The sequence below is a fragment of the Aureococcus anophagefferens genome (genome assembly GCF_000186865.1).
Source record: "Aureococcus anophagefferens unplaced genomic scaffold AURANscaffold_19, whole genome shotgun sequence".
Lineage (NCBI taxonomy): Eukaryota > Pelagophyceae > Pelagomonadales > Pelagomonadaceae > Aureococcus > Aureococcus anophagefferens.
Window position 1 is genome coordinate 296,567 of NW_008705579.1, and position 24,477 is coordinate 321,043.

Below are 24,477 nucleotides of genomic sequence, written 5' to 3' on the forward strand. Positions count from 1 at the left end.
CCCCGAGACGACGCCGACAGCGGCAACAAAACGCCGCTCACGGCGGCCGACGCCTCGCTCTCCAAGAAAGCAAAAAAAAAGCTCGCCGATGCCCATTTTGAGGAGCGCTTCGCGCCGCCGCCCGACGAGCCCGTCTGGGACGAGACACACCACGAGGAGGACTTCTTCTGGGCGAGCGTCGGAATCAGCAAACCGCCACCGAAACACATAACACCGTCCGTCGCCGCGGAGCGCGCGCGGCGCGACGGCGTCGCTCGCGTCCGGAAGAACCTCTCCCGCCTCTGCGGCGACAGGTACCCGTCCATGGCCTTTGAGCGGTGGCACCTCGCCTGCGACGAAGGGGGCGATCCCGTCTTCCCTCGCGGCGGCGGCGATGAATTGAAGGCGGACCTCGTCGCGTCGAAGCACTCGGCGGCGGAAGCGGACGCCATCGTCGCCGAGCACGCGAGGGCCGTCGCCGCCGCGTGGGGCCGCGCGGCCGCGACGGCGTCGACCGCGCGGGCCACGACGGTCGCGCGCCGGGACGGCGGCGCCAGACACTTTTTCTGCGGCGACGCGACCGCGGAGCTCCCGGAAAAGGTGGACGCGAAACTCCGGGAGCTCGCGCGCCGCGCGGGGACGAAACCTACCGACGTCGACGCGTGCATCCTCGCGATGACGATGCGCTACGACGCCCTCGGCGGCAGCGGCTTCCAGGCCGCACTCCCGGGCGCCGCGTTCCGCGCGCTCCGCGACAGATTCGGCGTGAACTTCGAGTGCTTCGCGTCGCCGCTCAACGCCTACTACGAGCGCTACTGCTCGGCCCACGCCGACGTCGACGCGCCCTTCGGGTCCCTGGGCTCCTTCTACGACTTCTCGCCGCGGCGCGGCGCCTTCGAGTGCAACCCGCCGTTCGCGCCCGCGCCGCTGCTGCGGGCCGCGCGCCGCTGCGACGCGCTCCTCGCCGCCGCGGAGGCGCGACGGGACGCGCTGGCCTTCGCCTTCGTCGCGCCGGTCTGGACGGACCAGGCCGCGTGGGCCGCGGTCGACGGCTCCCGCTTCAAGCGCGGCGCGGTCCGCGTGCCCCGCGAGGACCACGCGTGGCGCGACGCGCGGACCGCCAGGGCGCGGCGCGTGCCCGTCGACACGGCCATCTTCATCCTCGCGACGAGCGCCGCCGAGGCGGCCCACCCCTGCGACGCCGCGGCCCTCGGCGAGGTGCGCGCCGCGCTCCTCGTCCCGTAGTTTTTTGGGGGTCACAACATGATTACAACGAGCGCTCTTTTTCAGCTGAGGTCCGTGGCGGACAGGTCCTTCGTGTCGAAGCCCTGGTAAAAGTCCGTGTGGATCTGCTTCTCCGCGTGGCCCTCCTGGAACGGGTCGATGGGCATCTCCGGCTCGACCTGAGGGGAGCGCGCGGCGTTCGAAAGCGCCGCGTCCAGGGCCCCGACGCGACGCGCGACGCGGCGAGGGGCGCGCAGCGCGCGGCGTCCGAAAGGCGACGCGTCCAGGCCCCCGACGCGACGCGCGACGCGGCGAGGGGCGCGCAGTTCGCGATGCGCGCGAAACGCGACGGAGGGTCCACCGATGCGATGCGCGATGCGCGCGACGCGCGCGAGGGGCGCGCCTTTCACGATGCGCGCGACGCGGCGGAGGGGCCACCGATGCGATGGGCGAGGCGGCGATTGCGGCGAGGGTCGCGCGGCATTCAGCGAGACGCGGCGCGGCGCGTTCGCGTTCGGGACGACGACCTCCGTCGGCTCGAAGTTCCGCGCGTCGACCATGTTCACCGAGCTGGGGTCCATGCTGCTTGCGAAGTGGGGCGCGAGGCGCGCGGCGTCGTCGAGGGGCCGACCGAGCGGAGCTGCACAAATAGTTGACCTCGAGCTCCCGGCGGATTTATGTCAATGTTGCAATGTTGGCGCAGGTCTGAAACGAAAATGGTGCGAGCCCCGGCTGGAAGAAGCGCCCTCTAGGCGGCGGCGCTCACGGGACCGGCTGCCCCGGGCGCGCGGATCGGGTGCGCCACGGTCCGCGAAGCGGCGACGGGCGGTCCGCCACGACGACGAGCCCCGGCTGGCACGCGGTCGGCGAGATGCAGGCGATGAGCAGCCCGCTCGCGGACCTCCAGGACAGCGTGTCGGCGCTCCACGTGACGCTGCGGCACCTCTGCCGGGCCCTCGAGGGGAACCTCGGCACCTGGCCCACGGGCGACCGCCTCGTCGCGGCGTCGTCGCTGCAGCGGCTCCTCGAGACGGACGCGCTGTTCAGCCTGCTCCAGGACCGCGCGCGCGGCGCCATCGCCGCCGCGCGCGAGGCGCGCGACTCCGGCGCGTCCGGCGCGTCCGGCGGCGAGGCGACGACGCCCGTCGGCGCCTACAAGACGCTCGCGGACGTGCCGGCGGGCGTCACGCCCGCGAGCTTTCAGTCCGGCGCGTACGGCCGCCGCGGCAGCGGCGGCGCCGCGAGCTCCTACGGGGGCCGCGGCGGCAGTTTCCGGAGCGCCGTCTCCGAGGACGACCGGCCCGCGGCGCCGCCGGGCCGCCGGACGTCCATGGCCTCGCGCAAGTTCTCGACGGCGTCGTCGCGGCGGTTTTCCACGTTCAGCCGCCAGTCGAGCAACGCGTCCGTCGACGTCGTCGCCCAGGAGGTCATGCAGACCGAGTTCAGCGACATGGTCGACGGCCGCGCGGCCGCCGCGCGGCGCCAGTCGCGCGCGGCGCCGCGCGACTCGCCGCCCGCGTCGGACGCCGACGACAAGCCCCCCGAGAAGCCGCCCATGACCGAGGCCGCGCGCCTCGCCCTCATGTCCTACGCCGAGGAGATGCAGCGCGACGACGACAAGCGCAAGTCACAGATCGAGCGCAAGTCGCAGGTCGGGCGGGCCAGCTACGTCCGGAGCTCGTCCGCCGCGCGGCCGTCGAACGCGCGGCCGCGGCCGTCGCGCCTCGCGCCCGCCGCGTCGCCGAAGCGCGACGTCTCGCCCGAGAAGCCCAAGAAGGAAGAAAAAAAGCTCGCCAAGCACGCGCGCGCGGTCTCGCGGACGCTCCGCATGGCCAAATTGGCGACGTCGATGAAGAAGTCCATGGCCAAGACCGCGCAGTCCGCGACGGGCACCGCGCGGCGCTTCTCGACGAAGCCCGGCGAGGGCCGGGCCTCCGCGACCGGCGGCTCGCCCTTCAGCCGGCGCATCTCGTCCGCGCAGGCGTCGTCCGCGGCGACGGAGCCGCGGCGCGCGTCGCGCGCGGCGAATCTGGACGTCATGAGCGAGGAGCACGAGGAGGAGGAGGAGAAGAGCTCGACGCCCAAGCTGCCCGAGCGGCTCCGCGCGTCCGTCATGGAGAAGGCCTCGCGGCCGTCGACGATCGCCGTCGCGCCGGAGCCGTCGAAGAAGGAGTCCGAGGCGTCCGAGGCGTCGGCCGTGGACCGCACGGCCGGCGGGGCGTTGGCGAAGAAGCTCGGCACGGGCGCCAACGGCGAGGACGTGTCCGTCGCCGTCGTCGACGCCGTCAACGAGTCCGCGCAGACGCCGGGGCGCGTCGCGCGGCTCTCCGAGGCGCGGCGCCTCCAGCACGGCGACGGCGACGGCGGCGGCGGCCCGCTGAAGCGCATGATGTCCAAGGGCGTCATGAAGGTCGCGTCGCCCAAGGTCGAGCCCGAGCCGCCGGAGGAGCCCGAGAGCCCGTCGGACAAGTCCGAGGACGGCGGCGGCTCCGGCGCGCACGGCGTGTCCCACGACGCCTACCACGAGTTCATGCTCGACGGGTCGCCCACGGAACTGCTGCAGCACCTCCTGCCGGCGCTGGAGCACGGCCTGCGCGAGATCGCGAATTTGTACGTCGTCTTCATGGTGCCCGTGTTCTTGACGTTCCGCATGCCGACGGTGCTGCCCTGGGTCGTCGGCGTCTTCAACGTGCTCGTGGAGCTCTCCTGCGCGCGGGACTACTACGCCCAGGAGCGGGACCGGCGCACCCGCGGCGGCGACGACGACGACGACGAGGAGGAGACGGACCGGCGCGGCCGCTACTTTCGCTTCTTCAACGTGACCGCGCTCGCGCCCGTCTGGACCGTCCAGTTCGCGCTGAGCCACGTCATGCCCCGGCGCATGGACGGCCTCCACCGCATCTTCACGGTGATCCAGACCGTGAAGCTCCTGCGCGTCGTCAAGCTGTCCAGGGACGCGGCCGTGTCGAAGTCGCAGGAGTCGCCGCTCATCATCCGGGGCCTGGGCATGGACCCCATCGTCTTCCGCATCGCCAAGCTCGTGGCCTTCTTCGTGCTCGTGCTCCACTACCTCGCCTGCGGCTACCACTTCGTCGGGCGCAAGTACGGCGAGCAGCACGACGAGGACGACCCGGGCTTCGACCTGTGTGGAATTCAACCACTGGTTTGGGTGGTCCCGACCAAACTTGAGAATTCTCTAGCTCGGTCAAATCGAAGTCGATTCGGCTGATTTTTGGACGAATCGATTGCTCTTAGCGAGTTCTCGAAGCACGGCGGAAGTGCTCGTGTCAAAACATTCGCATACGCGCACATTGAAGTCGGGTTGAAGATTTGATTTGCACACAGGCTTCGACCCCATCGACTGGGCGTACTACGCGCGCCACGGCCGGTCGCGCCACGTGGCCTGGAAGTGGGCCCAGTCCTACTACTGGGCGACCATGGCCGTCTTGGGCAACTACATGAAGCCCGAGAACGCGGCGCAGACCTACTACTCGACCGCGGCCGTGCTCGTCGGCATCTTCATGACGGCGACGATCACGGGCTCCGTGACGTCGCTGCTGGCGAACGCGGACGTCGTCGCCGCCCAGCACCGGGAGAAGCGGAGCCGCATGACGACGTACCTGCGCCACAACAAGGTGCCGGAGTCGCTGCGGGAGTCGATCCACGCGTACTACGACTACCTCTGGAACGCGTCGTCCGTCACCGACGACGCGCTCTTCGGCGACCTGACGGAAACTTTAAAGCTCAAGCTCGCCCTCGCCGTGAAGCGCAAGTTCATCATGAGCTGCCCCCTCTTCAAGGCCCTGAACCCCTACGCGGTCATCAACCTCGTGCAGCGCCTCGAGCACCGCATCGCCGTGCCCGACCAGATCATCATGGCCGAGGACGAGCACGGCGACACGATGTACTTCTGCGTGCGCGGGAAGCTCGCCGTGACCATCCGGGAGAAGCAGACGAAGCAGCTCATCAAGGTCGCGGAACTCAAAACGGGCGACTACTTTGGCGAGGCGGCGATCATCACGGGCGCGCGCCGGTCCGCGACGATCACGGCGTTGAGCTTCTGCGAGCTCTTCATGCTGAGCAAGGCGGCCTTCTCCGCGGCGCGCCACGAGAACGCCGAGTTCTGCAAGGCCGTCGAGAGCCAGGTGAAGCAGCGCGACGTCCGGAACGTCTTGTCGGTGAAGCTCCGGCGCTTCAAGATCAAGATCCTCGCCTTCGTCGCCTTCCGCAACCCGCCGAGCCAGCAGGAGTTCCACAAGCGCGCCCAGGCCATGCGCGCCAAGAACCCGAACCTGTCCTCCATGTCGCTCCGGGGGTCGACGGCGCGCGGCTCCGGCGGCTCGGGCCGGCGGACCATGGGCACGATGTCGAGCCGCGTCACCGCGCGCATGACCGTCCGCCTCGGCCTGCGGGGCACGCTCGGCTCCCAGCGCGCGTCGGGCCGCAAGAGCCGCGGCTCCCAGCCCAAGGGGCTCCTCTCGAAGCGCAACTCCATCTCCGAGGACTCCGACGCGGGCGACGACGACGACGACCTCGACGAGGACCTCGACGACGACGACCCCGAGGAGTAAACTGTAGTCGAGGGTGGTTCCGCGGCCCGGAGCGGCCGCGCGTGACCTAGTCCGCCGGCGGGCGAGGTCAGACCCCGCTCGCCTAGAGGCGGCCGCGGACCCAGCGGCGGAGCCGGCGGTCGCCTCCCACGGGCCCGTAGGCCGCGGCGAGGTCCTCGCCGTCGTCGACGCGGGGCCGCTCCTCGAGGGACGCGCGGTTCATGCCCTGGAGGTCCGCCAGGTCCGCGGGCCTGGGCTTCGCGGCCGCGCCCCGGGCCGCGTCCGCGGCCTCGTACGAGTCGTCCGCGAGCTTCGCGCGGCCCTCGAGCGTGCCCCGGTTCGCGTCCGTGATGGCGTCGTAGCGCCGCTTGCGGTCGCGCTTCGCCTCCTCGGCCTCGAGGGCCGCGACCTCGGCGTTGCGCGCCGCGCGCGCCGCGTCCTCCTCGGGGGTGAACGCGCGCTTCTTCGGCGTCGGCGCCCTCGTATCCGCGAATCGCCCCGACAGGGCCGTGAAGATGCGCGGCAGCGCGACGCGGCAGTTGGCGTAGTTGGCGGCGGCGTCGGGCAGGCGGCCGCCGTAGTCGACGCGGCGGACGACGTCGACGGCCGCGTCGTCGCCGTCCTGCGCGACCTTCGCGTGGAACGTGAACAGCGCGCGCGGCCGCTTCTTCGACGGCCGGCGCATCTTGTGCTTGACGGATTTCACGACTAAGCGGCCCGCCTCCGGGTCGTGGCCCACGAGCGCGACGACCTCGCGGTCCGCGAGGGGCTCGGGGAATCGCGTGTACGCGTCGACGACTTTCAGGCGGCTCGCGCGGCTCGTCCACTCGCCGAAATCCTCGACCGTGTCGGCGCCGGCCGACTCGCTGAACCAGTCGCTGTCCAGCGCGAGGCGGATGCCCGCCTCGGACGCGAGGAACTCGAGCACGGCCGCCGCGTCCGCGCGCCGGAGGGTGCCCCGCGCGCGCGTCGCGACGACCCGGCTCGACGCCATGGCCTCCGAGTCGCTCCCCGCGACGCGCCGCGCCTCGACGCTCAAACGCGAGAAGTTGGCGATGACGGTCCAGTTCGCCCGCGGCTCGCGGCGCATGCCCTCGAGCTCGTAGACCATGGCCTCGGCGACGCGCTTGGCGTAGAAGGCCGACGTCATGTCGCCGACGCCGCCGAAGGCGCCGTCGCCGAGGGCGTTCCAGTGCAGCGGCGTCAGCAGCACGCCGAGGAAGGCACCGCCGGCGACGAGCAGGATGGTTGTGGAGACGAGGCCCATCTTTTGCGCTAGAAAGCCGTTTCAATAGCGCGCGCTTGAACCTCTCCTTGAACTTTGACGTGGACGCCGCACGCGAGGCCGACACAAAGAGGCCTCCTCGCCATCGGCCATGTCGTTCGGCGGCGTCTACGTCGCGGCGACGCGGCAGCACGTGGGCAAGACGAGCAGCTCCCTGGGCCTCGTCGCCGGCCTGCAGCGCATCTTCACTGGGAAAGGCGTGGGCTTCATCAAGCCCATGGGCCAGTCCCACGTCGAGCACGTCAACGACGACGGCTCCCGGGTGCTCATCGACAAGGACTGCCCGCTCTTCAGCGACCTGCTGGGCTGCCGGGGCACGCCCACGGACATGTCGCCGCTCGTCGTGCCGCGCGGCTACACGAAGGCCTTCGTGGACCTCGACGACGCGGGCCGCGCGCGGCGCCGCGGCGAGGAGCTCGCGCGCATCCGCGCGGCCCACGGCCGCATCGCCGACGACTCGGAGTTCGTCGTCGCCGAGGGCACGGGCCACACGGCCGTCGGGTCCATCCTCGGCCTCAACAACGCGACGCTCGCGACCGCGCTGGACCTGCCCATGCTCCTCGTCGTCAACGGCGGCGTCGGCTCGGCCTTCGACGAGTTCGCGCTGAACCACGCCCTCATCGACCGCACGGGCGGCGCGCTCGCCGGCGTCCTGGTCAACAAGGTCGCGCCGGACAAGATCGACACGGTGCGGACCTACCTCGGCGCGCTCCTGGACCGCCGGGGCGTGCCGCTGCTGGGCGTCGTCCCCGACCGCGCGTTCTTCTCGAGCCCGACCGTGGCCGACTACCTGCGCCTCTTCGAGACGGACGTCGTCGCGCCCGCGGCGGGCGACGTGCGGACGCGGCACTTCGAGGCCGTGCGGCTGGCCTGCGGGTCCACGGCGCACTTCCTGCGCAAGTTCAAGCGGTCGCACCCGGCGACGCTCTGGGTCATCCACCAGTCGCGCGCGGATCTGATCCTGGCGCTGGCGTCGGGCGCCGCGGCGCGCGAGCGCGAGTCGGGCGAGCCCTACGCGGGCGGCCGGGCAGCAAAAGAGAGCGAAATTCCCAACTTCAAAGGCTCATATCTCGGCCGTTTTCCACTCGTTTCGGCTGATTTTTGGACGAGCGATCATCTCTCGGAACGGCCTCGAAGCGTAGATGCTTTTCCGGAACGCGCGCGCGCGGAACACTCACGTTGAAGCGACGTTGAATCACTCTTTTGCTGCCCAGGCGGGCGGCCTCGTGCTCACGGGGAGGCCCCACGAGCGGTACCCGGACGGCATGGACCCGGAGATCGCGGAGTTCGTGCTCAGCGCCGCGTCCTACCCGATCTTCCTCTCGCGCGAGGCCTCGGACCGCACCGTGTCCCTCATCGACCGCTTCACGGCGAAGCTCAGCGTCCAGGACGAGGTCCGCGCGCGCGCGGTCGTCGACCACTACTCGGACCACGTCGACTTCGGCCTCTTGTTGGACCGCGTCGAGAAGCACCGCGCGCGCGCCGCGGCGTACTAACACGCGGTTACGCGAAGCCCTGGACCTTCCACTCCCAGGCCGACTGGGCCGCGGTCGACTGCTCGTAGTCGTCCATGACGTCCGAGGTCGGCGGCGTGTTGAGCGCGTGGACCGCGAACTCCAGATCGCCGAGCGTCTTGCGGAACAGGCGATGGAGGTCCTGGAAGACGGCGAGCGACTTCTGGACCTCGCGCGCCGCGGAGAAGTGGCGCGCGAGGAGCGCGTCCTGGTCGTCGTAGCGACACGCGACGACGCGCCGCCAGCTCCGGGGCTTGAGCACGCCCGGCCGCCGCACGGGCTCGCTCAGGTCCACGACGACCTTGCCGAGGAGGTCGTCGGCGGACACGGCGTTGGCGCTGAACACGAAGGCCGACAGGTGGCCGACGTCGTGCCGCACGGGGAAGCACGCCTGGCAGAGGAACTTGGGCTCGCGGGATTTGAGCACCGGCGCCGTGACGATCTCGCGGTCGCCGTACTGCAGAACGACGTAGGGGTTCGGGCATCCGCCGCCGTGGCCGCTCAGGCCCCGCGCGGCGAAGATCTGGACGAAGAGCTGCGTCTCGAAGTCGTCGTCGTCGTCGGAAGCCTCGCTGTCGTCGTCCCAGGTCGCGTCGAAGTGCGCCTCCGCCAACGACGACGGCCGCGCGCCGTCGTCGTCGTCGTCCTCGTCGTCGTCGTCGTCGGCGCTCAGGGCCGCGAGCGCGGCCGCGGACGCGCGCGTCGCCGCCTTCTCCGGCAGCGGCGGCAGGCGGCGGTGGAGCTCCGAGAGGTACGCGAGGAGCAGGGGCTCGATGGCGACGTCCTGGGCCGTGACGAGCTTGGGCACGTCGAAGGCCGCGTGGAGCGCCTCGAAGGCCGCCTCGCAGGTGGCCGCCGCGCCGTCGCCGCCGACGTCGCCCGCGCCCGCGGCTCTCGCGACGGCCGCGAACGCCGACCCGTCCCGGAAGAGCCCGACGAGCGACGCGGGCGCCGCGTCGACGTCGAGGCCGCCGGCCGCGGCGTAGGCCCGCGCCCAGTCGAGCAGGATCTGCTTCGGCCGGCGCATGGACTTGCGCACGGACCGACGCGCGTCGTCGACGCACGACGTCGCCCGCGCGAGGCCGGGCCGCGCGCCCGCGGGCCGCGCGACGCTGAAGCGCACGGACTTGCGCGCCGGCGGCTCCGGCGGCGCGTCCGCGAAGCCCACCTGCTTCGGCGGCGGCGGCGCTTCCGCCTCGTCGTCGTCCTCGAGCTTGAAGTCCGTCTTCGTCGCGTGGAGGATGACCGCGAAGAGCATCGCGAGGATCAGGTCGACGTTACCGTTGTAAATGTCCTCGCCGCCGACGCCCCGGAGCTGGATGCCGATGGCGTGCATGCGCTTGATCGCCGCCTCCAAATTCGCGAGCGCGCGGATGCGCGCGATGGCCGCCCTCGGCCCGTCGCGCTCTCCGAGGCCCTCGGCACTCACGGCCTTGGGGCCGCCGCCGAAGGCGCCGCCTACTTTCTCGACGAGGCGCCAGAGCACGACGCCGGACTTGAGGTCCTCGGCCAGGTCCACGACGACCTCCTCCTCGAGCCGCGCGTTGACCCAGCGCGTGAAGCCCTCGCTCTGGCGCGAGTTCCAGTCGTCGCGGCTCACCTTCTGCAGCGTCGACTTCGTGCGGTCCCGCGGCATGGGTGACACTCCCGAGCCGCTCTCAGGACGAGAGATGGGCTGCCCAGACTCTCCAGTCGTGCACGGGAAATATCATCTCGTAAGATACACATTGAGCTTCGTTTATCAGCGCGGGCATAGAGGCGGCGGCTACCGACGCGCCCGTCATTTCGCCGCCCCGGCCGCCGGCGGGACCATGTCGACGAGCAACTCGCTGCCCGGGGAGGCGCCCGGGGACTTCGATTCGAAGATGCTCGTCGCGAAGCAGAAGCGGAAGCAGGCGGAGCACGACCGCCAGCTTTTACTGAACCGCATCGCGCTCCTGAAGAAGGAGGAGGACCGGGCGTGCGGTCCCGCGGCGTCCCACATCGCGCGGCCCCGAATCCCACGGGCGCGCTCGCAGGTACAAGAAGATCCACAAGACGAAGTCGCGCGCCGAGGAGATCCTTCGCATCCGCATCGAGCACGAGCGGGAGACCGCGGAGCGCGAGGCGAAGCAGCGGCGCGAGCTGCGGAGACGGCAGCTCGAGGCGGAGATCAACATGGCCCAGGAGGAGCAGAGCCGCAAGAACCGCCAGGCCCAGATCTCCCTCATCCAGCAGCAGAAGCGCGAGGACGTGCACGCGGTCCGCGAGGAGGCCGCGCGCGCGCGCGAGGAGATCCGCGTCCAGCGCCTCAACGACGTCGTCGAGAAGCAGGAGAAGCGCGCCGCCATCAAGCAGCACGAGGACGAGGTCAAGCGCCGCCGCGCGGCGGAGCGGCGGGACGTGCTCCGCGCGAACCGACGCGACTACGAGGACAAGGTCGCGCGCGAGGTCGAGGAGACGGCCGTGCGCGAGCGCGAGGTCGTGCGCATGGAGCGCATCGAGATGAACCTCATCCAGAAGCTGAAGAAGACGCAGATCATCCAGCAGCAGGCGTTCGAGGACCTCGAGCAGGCCCTCAACGGCGACCTGTCCCAGATGGCGCCGACCGACCAGGACCGATGAGTGCGACGCATGCGCCGCGTGGCCCAGGAGGGGGGGCGCCCGAGCGACTAACGACTCGATGCAGCGAGTCTCGCGACTCGACGAGGCGCGAGGTCCCGTCCCCGGCGAAGTTACGACCCGCGCGCGTCGCGCGGGCCGTCTTCGTCGTTGGCATCGCCGCCCGCCGCGCGGCGTCCGGGTTCCCTCTACTTGCTTTCCGCGTCGATGGGCGGCGCGTCGATGGCCTTCTTCGACGAGGCGGGCTCGACGGAGTCGAGGCCCTCCTTGAACTCCTTGGGCACGTCCTTGAGCTCGCCGGCGACCTTGCCAAAGTCCTTGGCCATGGAGCCGAGCTTCTCGGGCCTGCGCGGCGGGGGGAGTGAGGGGTCGCCGGCGGGCGTCGATGCGGGGCGCGGCGGCCGCGCCCGAGGACGAACGCCGCGATGCCGAGGCAGACCGCGAGCTCCGGCGGGCCGAGGCCGAAGAGGCTCATGGCGACGTTTCTGCGCGGGCAGCGACGGTTGTCTTCCGGGTCGCGCCGGCGCGGGCGGGGGAGGGCGCGCGCGCGGGCCGGCGAGGATCGGCGCGGCGACGCACCGGCTCGGCAGGGCGACGGGCGCGCGCGATCGGACGAACTGCTGCGGCGCGACGCTCCGCGCGCGCGCGCCGACGGGGGCGAGGCTCGGCCTCGCGACGAAGGCCGCCGCCGACGCGGCGAGGAGGATGATCCGCGCGAGGACTGCCATCGTCAATCGATGCTCTGTTTTTGCACCGAGGCCTTCAATCGAGCCATTCTGCTCGGTTCAACTAAAAAAGAAATGCACTGTTTTTTGTACCGCGGCTGCCGCACCGAGAGAGCATGGCGACGCCGCCGTGAGCGGCAGCGACGCCTCCACGGTCACGTCATGAAGACGCCGCTGTCGCCGCTGTCGCCCGGCAGCGTCGGCTCGATCTACTCCGGCACGCCGCTCGAGTACGTCGAGACGTCGCCCGCCGGGGATGGTGCCGTGCGCATCGGCTGCTACGCGCTGAACCTCGGCGGTGCGCAACCCCCCGAGGACCTCGAGGCGTCGATCCCGGCGCAGGGCGGCGACCGGGACATCATCGCCGTGACGCTGCTCCAGAGCTCCTACCGCTGCAGCGCCGAGCTCCTGAACCGGTCGCGGCGCGCGTACGCGCGCGGCGACGGGAGCGAGCACCGCGAGGCGCCCGGCAGCCACAGCCCGCACCGCGAGGCGTCGCTGGGGCCCGGCCGCGCCTGGTGCTGGGACGACGACGACAGCGACGAGCTCTGCGCCGACGTCTACCCCGAGTCCGCGGCCGTCGCCCGGGAGAGCGTCCGCGAGGCGCCCGAGGCGAGCACGATGATCAAGATCCTGACGGACGTCGTCGAGCGCCACTCCCACTTCGCAAAGTCGCCGGAGGCCATGGACCTCGCCTACATGACGCTGGGCGCGCGCTGCCGCTTCAGCGGCCTCGACACGAAGACGCTCAACGCGCCGGCCGGCGCGGGAAAAGCGCGCGACGGTCCCAGAGGCTCCTCGAGCTCGGTCGCTTCCCACTCGTTTCGGCTGATGTTTGGACGAGCGATCATCTCTCGGAGCGGTCTCGACGCGTCGATGTTTTCTTTTCTGGAAAGCGCGCGCACCCGCGTTGAAGCGAATGACCGCCCAGGTGCTGGCGGCGGCGCACGACGCGCGCAAGGCCGCGGAGCATCTCGTGGACCCGGAGGCGCCGGCCCACGACCGCGCGCGCCACCTCGAGCGGCGGTCGAAGCTCCTGCGAGACGCGACGGCGGCCTACCTGAAGGCGCTCGAGGGCGCGCCCGGATGCCTCGGCGCGTGGTACGGCCTCGGCCTCTGCCAGCGGGCGCTCGGCGACCTCGTCGCGTCGCTGCGCGCCTTCGACATGGTGCTCCGCGCGTCGGCGGACGGGTCCCTCGACGGCGGCGAGGCGCCGGGCGCGGCCTGGAACGCGCGCGCGCGGTCGCTGATCCGCGTCGGCCGGCCCGTCGAGGCCGCGGCGTCGTTCCGCGTCGCGCTCGCGTGCGCGCGGCGCCCCGTCTACGAGAGCAACCTGGCCATCCTCGAGGCCGCCGTGCGCGCCCACGCGGAGGCCCTCTCGGAGCGCAGCGACAAGGCCGTCGCCGAGGGGCCCTGGGTGACGCCGCCGGGCGTCGACCGCGGGGCGGGAAAAGGGTGATTCAACGTCGCTTCAACCGTGAGTGTTTCGCGCGCGCGCGTTCCGGAAAAAGCATCCACGCTTCGAGAACACTCCGAGAGATGATCGCTCGTCCAAGAATCAGCGGAAACGAGTGGAAAACGACCGAGAGAGGAGCCTCCAAAGTTGGGAATGTCGCACCCTTTTCCTTGCCCAGGTCGACTGCGGCCACCTGTACATCGCGGCGTCGCGCGAGTCCGACGATCTGCTGGCGAAGAAGGGCGGCGCGCGGCTCGTGAGCGCCGCGCGGCGCCACGCCCTGGGCCTGCGCCACAGCGCGCTGAAGAAGGACCTCGTGGCCTACGACGGCGAGCACGCGGCGGTCCGCGCGGCGGCGGCGGCCGCGCGGCCGGACGTCGTGCCCGACCCGGCGGTCGTCGGCGAGCCCCAGGTGTCCGTGCGCGCCTTCGGCGACGACCTGCGGCGCGGCGCCGAGCACCTGAGCCGGACGCTGCGCATCCACCTCGGCGGCGACTGGCGCGTCGTGGCCGCGGAGCGGAGCGGCGACTTCCGGTTCCGCGTCTACGCGCGGCCGCGCGTCGCCGCGGCGGCGTCGCGCGTGCAGACGTCCCTCGTCGCCGCGGTCATCGACGGCATGGCGCCGAGCGGCGGCGCCGTCGCGACGGCCTTCAAGTTCGAGACCTGGACGCTGGCCCTCGTCGGCGCGAACATTCTTCCGACGGGCGCGGCGCTCGAGGCCGCGGCCGCGGGCGACGGCGCGTCGTCGCCGCCGTCGTCGCCCACGGGGGCGGCGCGCACTCGGCCCGCGGCCATGGAGCGGCGGTCGAGCTGGTCGCCGGCCGGCGCGCCGCGGGAGCGCGCGCGCGCCGAGGCCGACCGCGTCGTGCCCGTGTCCAGGACGCGGTGCTGCGGCCGGAGCGCGCTCGCGAACCGCCTGCTCGCGGCGACGCTCGCCGCGCTCAAGGTCGGCGACGAGCGCCGCGGGCCCAGCGAGCAGTTCAGCCACTGCGTCGTCTTCGGGCACCTCGGGTACGGCGCGCCGCACAGCGGCCGCCACGAGGACCCCCTCCTCGGCGAGATCAAGTGCTGCCGGGCCCTCGCGGGCTTCTCCTGCGACGCGTCGCCGCGGTTTTCGGCGCCGGACGGCGGCCCGACGCGGCCGCGGTCGCCCTTCGCGGCCGCGGCGGACGCGGGCGGAGGGCCGCTGCCGCTCCGCGTGGCCTGGCGGTCGTCGGCGACGGAGTTCCGGCGCCTCACGGTCGAGGCGTCGAGCCGCGCGCCCGTGGACGGCGCCACGTGCAGCGCGCGCGCGGCGCTCCTCGTCCGCGTGGACCCGCGGCCCCCGGCCGCGTACCTCGGCGGCGCGGACAAGCGGAAGATGCCCAAGCTCGTGCTCCGCGACGTCCACGTGACCTACCTGCCGAACAGCGCCTTCGGCGCGCCCATCCAGGCCTACTTTTTGCTGAGCATGGAGCCGCCGTCGCTGCTCTGGACCTGGATGACGCCGAAGCTGCGGTCGGGCATCTCGCAGGCGTTCCCGATGGCCCTCGCGACGATGAACCGCGCCGACGGCGGCGGCCCGGTCCCGAGCGAGGACGCGGGCGACGGCGACGGCGAGGGCCCGGGCGACGGCGCGAGCCCGCGGGCGCCGCCGCCGCTCGCGCGGTCGCGGTCCGAGAACTTCGGCGCGCGGTCGCCGTCGCCGCGCCGCGGCCGCGCGTCCTACGGCCCCGGCGACGCGAGCCCGGGCAAGCGGCCGAGCCTGCTCCTGCGGAGCGCGTCGACCTTCGCGCTCAAGACGCTCGACTCGTTCCAGGGCCGGCGGCGCCGGGGCCGCGCGGCGCCGGCGCCGCCGACGGGCGCGCCGCCGCGCTACTGCGCGTCCTGGCACAAGGACCAGTTCGTGCTGCGCCTGCGGCTGCGCGACTCGGCGTCGAAGTACGCCCGGGGCCGCCACAACGCCGTCGACAACGCGTCGGACTCGCTCGCGGCCGCGCTGCTCGTCGTGTCCATCTGGGCGCACGACCCGCACTACGCGGACAGCCTCGTCGGCGTCGCCCAGCTCGCGCCGGCGGCCGTGCTCAACGACTCGCCCCACGGCGCGCCGGCGCCCTTCTCCCAACTCGTCGTGCTGCACGGCCGCGCGGTGGCCGTGCTCCACGGGACGCTGGACCTCGTGACCCCGGACGACGCGTCGTTCCGCGGCGCGAAGCGCGCGACGCGGCGCCTCTCCAAGGAGTGCGCGCCGCTGGCCTTCGACCAGTACGCGACGCGCGCGTCGCCGCTCCTCCGGCTGAGCCACGGCACGCTGACGAAGCCCATGCCGCGGCCGTCGCTGCGGACCGCGGGCGACGCGGCGCTCCACGCGGGCCCGCGCGTGCGCTCCTTCCGGCGCCTGCCGCCGCCGCCGCCGCCGTCGCCGAGCGAGTCGTCCCTCGACGCGGCGTCGCCGCCGTCCGACGGCGAGCCGCGCGGCGCGGACGCCGACGAGGACGACGGCTTCCCGATGATCGCCGCGTCGGACGCGGTCGCCGCGCGCGCGCGCCTGCCCTGGAAGCACACGTGGACCGACGCCCACTTCAAGTGGATCGACCGGCTCGAGCCCATCGTGATCACCAAGGCCATCGACGAGGCCACGCAGGAGCGGCCGGGCGTCCTCCGCCGCCTCGCGATCTCCGCGAACGACCTCATGAAGCGGCGGTATTTCTACCGGAGCTACTAATCTTGGGGTTTACGACCGGCGGGGCTAGCTTTCTCGGGCGCGCTCGGCGGGTGAGGTCGCCGACGCGATCTGGAGGAGGAGGGGCTCAGGATTTTGAGGGGGGTAAAACATCTCACGAGTTGAAGCTTGACGAAGCCTCGACGCGTCGCGCCGAGTTCGCGAGTGACCTGTGTAATGGCAGACGCCGACATGGGCGACGCGGCTCAGGGCCTGATCGATCAGCCCGCAGGCGCCACCGCCCAAACACCATCGATGAACCTCGACGACGCCGGAGAAACGCCGCCGCCGGTTGCTTCTCCGGCGCCCGAGCCGCCGCCGGCGCCTCCACCCCGGGCGCCTTCTCCGATGCCCCGGGTGCTCCGGCAGCTCGCCGACCACAACGCGAGGGGCTTCAACGACCCGTTTCCCGCGGGCGTCGTCGATCCGCGGCCGCGGGTCCGCCGCGCGGTCCTCGCCCTCGAGGCGCCTCCCGATCCGGCGCCTGCCGCGCAGACCCCTCCCGAAGCGCCGGCGCGCCGCGTCGCGGGGCCCGCGCCGGCGCTTCCGTCGCGCCCCGCCGGAGGCCCCGCGCCCGGCACGCGCTTCCTCGACGAGGGCACGGAGTGGGTCGTCTACCGTCGAGAGCGGCGCCGGAACTGGATGCCGGCGCCGATCAAGGCCTACGTCGACGTTGTTTACTACTATCCCGCGGGCGCTCCGGAGCCCACCGAGGAGTCCTATCTCGACGAGTGCGAGTACTCAGGCGTCGACGAGGTCCTGGAGTGGATCGCGAAGACGCCGTCGAGTCTCTGCGCGCCAACGCCCGTCGCGGCTCCGGCCGCGGCTTCAGTGGTGCCACCGCCGACGCCGGCCTTGGCCGCGGGCCTGGGCCCCGCGCCGGGCACGCGATTCGTCGACGAGGGCAAGCTCTTCGTCGTCTTCCGCCACGAGCCCCGCGTCGTCGCCACCGACGTCATGCGCAACATGGCCTCGAACGCGCTCGGATCCAAGGAGGTCCACAAGGAGCGCGACGTCGTCTACTACTACGGGGCCGACTCTCGCGTGCCAGACGAGACGAGCTATCTCGACGTCTGCCACTTTAAGGGCGTCGTCGAGGTCTGCGAGCTGATCGCTAGCACGAAGGTCTACACGTGCGAGCCCTGCGGCCGCGCGTTTTCCAATGCTTCCGCTTTAAACGGACACCAGACAAACTTGGTGTGTCGCGCCGCGCTGGACCGCCTTCGAGCTCCGCGGAAGCCCGCACCCGAAAAGGCAGCACCCGCTCGCAGCAAGGTCTACACATGCGAGCCCTGCGGCCGCACGTTTTCCCATGCTTCCGGTTTAAACGGACACCAGACAAACTTGGTGTGTCGTGCCGCGCTGGATCGCCTTCGAGCGCAGCGGAAGCCCGCACCCGAAAAAGCAGCACCCGTTTTTGTTCGAGCGGCTACGTTCGTGGATGACGACGACGTCGATGGCGAAAGATGTCCTGTATGCTGCACAGTATCTGATTTGGAGAGCACGCCGTGCTGCGGCGGGCTGATTTGTAGCCCCTGTGTAAGCCGTACCTGCGAAAACGCTCGCAAGCTCTTCTCTTGCCCCTTTTGCAAAAGCCAGTCCGCTGAATTTTTGACTTTCGCCGAGGGCCTCGGCGCGGACCTGAAAAAGATGAAGCAGAAGGAGAGCTGGACCACAAAGCTTGCAGTTGCTGCCGAAGCTCCATCCTGCGCGTTGGGGAGCGCGTGCGCGTGCCCGAGAGGCCCGTACTTTGACGCGACCGGGCTTCCCGAGACTCGCGATCGAATCGGAACCGCGGCATGGCCACTCATGAAGTGCGTGACGTGCGGACAGAGCTGTATTCACCAGTGTCGGCGCGAAGCTGCCTAGGAACCTATGACCCACTCGCAGGTATCCATGCCCAGTGCTTCGACGGCGACGACGCGTACGTCTGCGCTCCGTGCTTGGGCTTGGACGAGCTGCCGCGACGATCAAATGATGACCCGAAGCTCTCCTCGGAAGCGCTCGAGCCCGCCTTTCAACCTGGGGATCAAGTCCGCGCGAAATGGGGACGCCATTGGTACACACGCGCGTCTTCGAACGTTGCCACGCGCTGGCTGACTCGTTCGTCTTTAGGTACGACGCCACGATCCAGCGCATCGAGCCCGCGAAGACTTCTAGAAGATCGATGCTCTACACGGTGCTCTACGACGACGGCGAAGTCGGTGAGCACCGGTCGATTGACGACCTCCGCGTTCCAATCCGCAGCGATCGCACGGCTCCGGACCACCTCCTTTCGAACGACGCGTCGTTGGGTACTGCGTCGTCGTCTCCTCCGTCGGCTCCGGTTGAGGAGCACCATTGTTTGGCGTGCGGTAAATCATTTACGACGGCGGCCGGGCTCAAGGTGCACCTTTCATCTCTGTACAACCGCGCATGCCGGGAACTGCTCGGTCTACCAGAGCCGGAGTCGAGGAAGCCAAGGAAGACGACAATCCACCAATGCGAAGCGTGTCTACGCATCTACTCGCGGGCTCGAGATCTAGTTGGGCACCTTACACGGAGCGAGATTTGCCGTCAGAAGTTGGGCCTCCCGCCGAAACCAAAACCACAACCACAGCCGCGCAGTCACGCAGACGATGCGTCATTAACAGCGACCGTCGCTACGATGCCGAAGCGCGTCACAAGACCTACGCTTCGTCAAGCGCGCGCAGAATTTGAGAGGATACTCAAGCTCCTCGGGAGCGACCTTGACGCGAAATCCTACTTTTCTAAACCAGTTGACGAGGTTCGCGACCATGCGCCGAACTACCACGCCGTCGTGCGCGATCCGATGGATCTCTCAACCGTCTCAGCCAAGCTCGTATCCGGAACGTATGATGGAGCTGAAGAAGTGTTTTCTGCAGACGTTCGTCTGATCTTTGACAACGCTGTGACTTACAACGCGAATCCGGCGCACGTCGTCCATGTCGCTGCGTTACGGTTAAAGGCCACCTTCGATGACTTGATGAATCCCGCGTCGCCTGTGAAAGAAACTTTCATCTCGCGCAATGGCCGACGTCTTGAATATCTCTGCAACATGCTCAACATCCAACGTTTCGGTAAGCCTGTTTTTGATGTGGACGAGACGGTTGACGAAACAGACGATGAATCGAAGTCGGAGACAGCGCCGAAAACCGCCGCGCCCGTCTACAACCGCGCCTGGGTCGAGCGCAAGCTCCGGGACCTGGAGAAACCCGCGCCGAAGACACGAGGAGAATTTTCTGAAAAACTCTTATTGCGCAATCTTCAGACGTATTTGTCATTATGTGGTGGAGATGGCGTCGCACTAACAGCTGGGTTCACCGTTAAGGCTGAGAAGACGTTCAACTCGCACGACAATTCTTACAACCAGAAAATCGTCTATTTCTCGGATGTTGGCAAAAGATTCGACGCTCGAACTAGGGTTGCGTCATGGTTCCGCCTCCCGCCAACCAGCAAGACTGGCCCACGCGTCGAACTCTTACTCAAACGAGGCGGCCCGCAGCCTGCTTGGCATCCCGCTGTCGTTACGCGAATGGCGATCAAGAGCGATACGGTCGAGGTCCGGTTCGACGACAACGGGAAGTCGGCAAGAGTCGAGCTCGCACCGACCTCGGTCACTTGCGATGGCTCCGTAGACTTCTCCGCTGATGGGCCCGTGGCTTGGAGGAACGCGGACACGCGCGCGCTCTCCAAGCGCTGCGTCGATCTTCAATCACGATGCAAGGAGCTCGAAGCGGAAGCGCGCAAGCTGCGCGAGCGCGAGCAGAGACAGCAACGACTCGAGGTGACCTCGCCTTCCATCCTTGTGTCTATGCTCTGTGCTTTGTCAAAGGAGACGCAAGTCACTGTTGTTCGAGACGTGCACTGTCACGTACCTGCATGGGCAAAGAAGGAGCTGCAGCGGCTCCATGTGGAACTGGTAGAAGAAAAGCGGCGCGGCGCGATCAGCTCCGTGTCGCGCTTCTTCTTTCATGAGGCGACAAAACTTACGGGCTTCGACGTGTGGAACGGGGCGATCGTTCGCAACGCCAGCGATGATGTAGCAGGCTACACCAATCTAGAAAACAAGGTCACCGAAGCTTGGAAACGCATGAAAGATGACGCGGAGATTCGCCGATGCAGATACTACGCTGAGGCTCTTCTTCGAAGGCTCGGAGAGCTACCGTCTTCGCGCGTTCCGACGGCCGTCGCACCTTTGCGAGTCGTGTCGTCTTCTTATGATCGGCAGGTCGGCGCGGACGCGCTTCCGAGCGCGACGAACGTTGGCCCACAGCGCGGCGACGCGAAGCTTCGAGCCCTCGAGTCGCAGCGGCGCGAGTACGAGGAGCGGCGCCTCGCCGAATCCGCCGCGCTCGAGCCGCCGTCCGCCGACGCGCCCGCGAGCGAGCCGCGAGCTGAGTCGTCGCGGAAGCGTCCGCGGGACGACGAGGGCCGCGACTCGCCGTCGCCGTCCGTCGGGGCCGCCGCGGCGCCCATGGAGGAGGACGCGGCGCCCGCCGTCGTGCTACCGGAAACCGTCGAGAACTCCGACGCGGCCCCGGCGCGCGACGCGGCCCCGGCGCGCGAGGCGAGCGCGGCGCCCACCGTCGAGGTGGCGCCCGCCGTCGACGCCGAGCCGGCGCCGCCGGCCGCCGAGCCCCGCGCGCCCGCCGCGGATTTAGAGGCGGCCGCGGAGACGCCGCCGCCGTCACCGCGTCCATGGAGCAGAGCGCGGAGACGAGCCCGCCGGCGCCGGTCGAGGACCGGGACGCGAAGAAGCAGCGCGTCGCCTCTCCCGAAGTCGCGCCGCCATCGTCGTCGCCGTCGAAGGACGCGGAGCGCGCCATGGCCCCGGCCGCGCTGAAGGTTGGCGACACGTTTGAAAAGCGATTCCAGGGCTATGGCGCGGGAGACGCGGGACTCTTCGAAGGGCTCGTCACGGAAATCTTCCCGGAGGAGCAGAAAGTGAGAATTCTGTGGAGCGATGGCAACTGCTCCGTCATGTCCACGGCCGCCGTGATGAAGCTGTTGGACTCCGGCGCGCCGTCGCCGGCGGACCCGCTGACGCGTTCGGACGCGAGCTCGTTTATCGGAAAGCCGTCGGGGCTCTTGGGCTCCTTTTGGGACGGCTGTGCTGACAATGATTTGGACTTCATGTACCCCGTCGTAGTCACGCAAGTCGAGGCTCGACGCGTCCACGGCCGACTCGCCGTCATGGTCGGCGTGCGGCTGACGCGCCGGAAGGACGCGAAGCACAACCCGCCGAGCGACGAACCGATTTGGATCGCGGAGAAGCTCTTCAAGGAATACCTCGCGGAGTTCCTCCGCCGCTCTCAGCCCCATTGAATATGAAGCCCTCCCCGTGGGAGGCAATGGATCCCGTCTCTGCCGCGCGGATAAAGCGGCGCCCCGCGCGCCCACTATCCGTAAAGAGACTCAGGATATGTTAGCACGGCCTTCGCAGAAGTAGCAGCCTAATGTGACTATCTACGTTCGTTTCGATCCATCTGAGGTGCGGACTAGGAATTCCTAGTCGTGTGCGCCTCGATCGCTGAACTCCTCTGCCGCAGAGAGAGCACGATTGAAGAGCGAGAGGCGGTCTGCGATCAACGCACAACAACGGGCCTTCCGCGCAAGTGCCGGGGACGGTTTCACGGGCCCCGTGGCAGACTGGGCGGGCCTCGAGTCGGCCCTCGACCAGTAAAACAGATGGATATCGGCGCCGACTGCCTCATCTGCAACGAGGCCGTGGAATTGGAGTCGAGCCCCTGCTGCGGCGGCCAGATCTGCGGTGACTGTGTGCGACGACACTGTGAGACCGCGCGAAAGCTCTTCGCGTGCCCGTTTTGTAAGACCAAGGACGAGGCGTTCTACTTGTTCGCGGCGTGCCTCGGCGCGGACCTCGACCTCACGACGCTGAAGGAGACGTGGAGCTCCGATTTGGCCGTCGCGCCGGAAGCTCGACGGTGCGCGCTCGGGAGCAGCGCCTGCGCCTGCCCGCGCGGCCCCTTGTTCGACTCGTCCGAAGTCATCCGCACGCGCGACGCGATCGCGTGGCCCTTGATCGATTGCCGGCTGTGCGGTCAGAGCTCCATCCACGTCGAGTGCAACGGCGGCGAGTCCTACGTCTGCGCTCCGTGCCTGGGCGACGACGGTCCTCCCGCTCGAGCCGAGCCGCCGCAGTCGGCGGCTCCGCGCCCCGCGCCCGCGTCGCCGCGCGTCGCCGCGCGCGCCGTCGACTCCGCGGACGTCGATTCCGGAGGCCCGCTCTTCGAGGGCGACGCCATCGAGGCGCGCTGCCGCGGCGGGCCCTGGTACCCGGGCCGCGTCGCCTTCGTGCACGCGAGCGGCGCGATCGACGTGAGCTACGACGACGGCGACGAGGAGACGCGCGTGAAACGATCCTTCGTGCGGCCGCTCGCCCGGCGGCGCGCCGCCGTGCGCTCCGGCCTCGCCGGGGTGAGCACCGCGGTGATGTCGCCGGGCACGAAGATCAGCGTGTATTGGGACGGCGACGACGCCTTCTACGCGGGCACGGTGACGAGCCAGAGCCGCGAGACGGGCAAGGTCAAGATCTCCTACGTCGACCAGACCTCCGAGTGGCTCCAACTCGCGGCCAAGCCCCTCGCGCCCGGCGAGACCGGCCGCGACTTTATCCGGCTGGGCGGGCGCGGCGCCCCCTACCTCGTGCTCCGCGACGACGACGGCGAAGCGGCGGGCGCGCCGGCGGAGCCCGCGGAGCCGCGCGCGTCCGCGTCGCGCGCGCCGGGGCCCGCGACCGCTACGCCCGAGCCGCCCGCGGGCACGCGGCGGTCGACGCGCGTGCCGATCCCGTTTGGAAGCCTGGACATGGCCGAGTATGCGAAGTCGACGCAGTCCGTGTACTCCGCGGACTACGCTGCGGCCGCGCCGGCGCCGGTTCTGGAGCCGTTTCCATGCATCAATTGTCGCCGCACCTTTGTTACTGCCCTTGGACTTCGGCAGCACCAGATCCACCCAAATAACTCCGCATGCCGTGAAGCTGCGGACCTCCCGGCGAAGACTCGCAAAGACTCTCCCGCTCCGACCGAGCAACGTATCGAGCTCGTTCAGGTCACGTCGCCGCGGCCGGTTGACGGGAGCGTCGTCGTGGCTGACGAGGAAGACGACGAAGCCGCCGTCCCGCGGCCGTTCATGTGGGTCATCGACGCGGAGCAGGCCGCGGCGCCTCTCGCCCTCGCGGCGCCTCCCGGTCCGCGGCCCGTCGAAGAGAGCGTCGTCGCGACTGAAAACGACGACGACGAGGCCTCCGTCCCGCGGCCGTTCGTGTGGGTCATCGACGCGATAGACGCGAAGCGGATGCAGAAGCGGCCCGCGCCGGCGGCGGGCGTCCGGGCCTTTGGCTCGCCAGACGCCCCGGCCTCGTCCTTCGAGGTCTCGCGCGAGGCGCTCGCGCCCAAGGCCTTTTCGCTCGACGACGGCGCCAGGGCCAAGTGGGCCGCGGACGCGCCCGAGGTCGAGCCGAGGCCGGTCCTCTACGGCCCCTGGCCGCGCGGGGTCTCGTCGCCGCCGCGCCAGCCGAGTGCGGCGGCCGAGTGCGACGCCGCGCCGTCGTTGGCGACCTACGAGGGCTCGCGCCCGGACCACGTCTTCTGCACCCGCGACGGCCGCACGGGCTACCACGTCGACCACGCGGGCATCGCCGCGGCGCGGCGGCCGAGGAGCTGGTACGTGGGCGTCGCGCACAAATCCAGCCTTGTCAATCCTTGGACTGCATGTTGCAATAGCGGTGGTGTATATGAGTGGTGCGGCGCTCACGCGACGGAGGAGGAAGCCGCGCGGGCGTACGACGCGGCCGCGCGGAAGCGCGGCCGACCGGTCAATTTCCCCGAGGAGGGAGAGTCTCAGGCCCGGAGGAAACTGAGACGCCCGAATCGCGAGGCGGCGGTCGAGCCGAACCGGCTGCCCGCGGTCGAGCCGAGGCCGGTCCTCTACGGCCCCTGGCCGCGCGGGGTCTCGTCGCCGCCGCACCAGCCGAGTGCGACAGCCGAGTGCGACGCCGCGCCGTCGTTGGCGACCTACGAGGGCTCGCGCCCGGACCACGTCTTCTGCACCCGCGACGGCCGCACGGGCTATCACGTCGACCACGCGGGCATCGCCGCAGCCGCCTACGGCCCCTGGCCGCGCGGGGTCTCGTCGCCGCCGCGCCAGCCGAGTGCGGCGGCCGAGTGCGACGCCGCGCCGTCGTTGGCGACCTACGAGGGTTCGCGCCCGGACCACGTCTTCTGCACCCGCGACGGCCGCACGGGCTACCACGTCGACCACGCGGGCATCGCCGCGGCGCGGTGGCCGAGGAGCCGGTACGTGGGCGTCGCGCACAAATCCGGCCTTGTCAATCCTTGGACTGCATCGATTGGTTGTGAGAGCACAAGAGAGTGGTGCGGCGCTCACGCGACGGAGGAGGAAGCCGCGCGGGCGTAC

The 24,477-nt window shown here is 70.2% G+C and overlaps 2 protein-coding genes across 2 annotated transcripts; both read left to right on the top strand.

The window, feature by feature from the left end:
• Positions 1-303: 303 nt before the first annotated feature.
• AURANDRAFT_66058 (hypothetical protein) lies at positions 304-1,224 on the top strand (the record flags this gene model as incomplete). Its single annotated transcript, XM_009041135.1, has 1 exon — positions 304-1,224. One exon carries the CDS (start codon positions 304-306, stop codon positions 1,222-1,224), a length of 921 nt encoding a protein of 306 aa, XP_009039383.1.
• Positions 1,225-4,820: 3,596 nt separating this feature from the next.
• Positions 4,821-5,360, top strand: AURANDRAFT_15678 (hypothetical protein; the record flags this gene model as incomplete). The annotated part of the gene is made up of 1 exon (XM_009041136.1): positions 4,821-5,360. A coding segment is annotated over one exon (540 nt), but the record flags the coding sequence as incomplete, so codon positions are not given.
• Between the last annotated feature and the right edge of the window lie 19,117 nt (positions 5,361-24,477).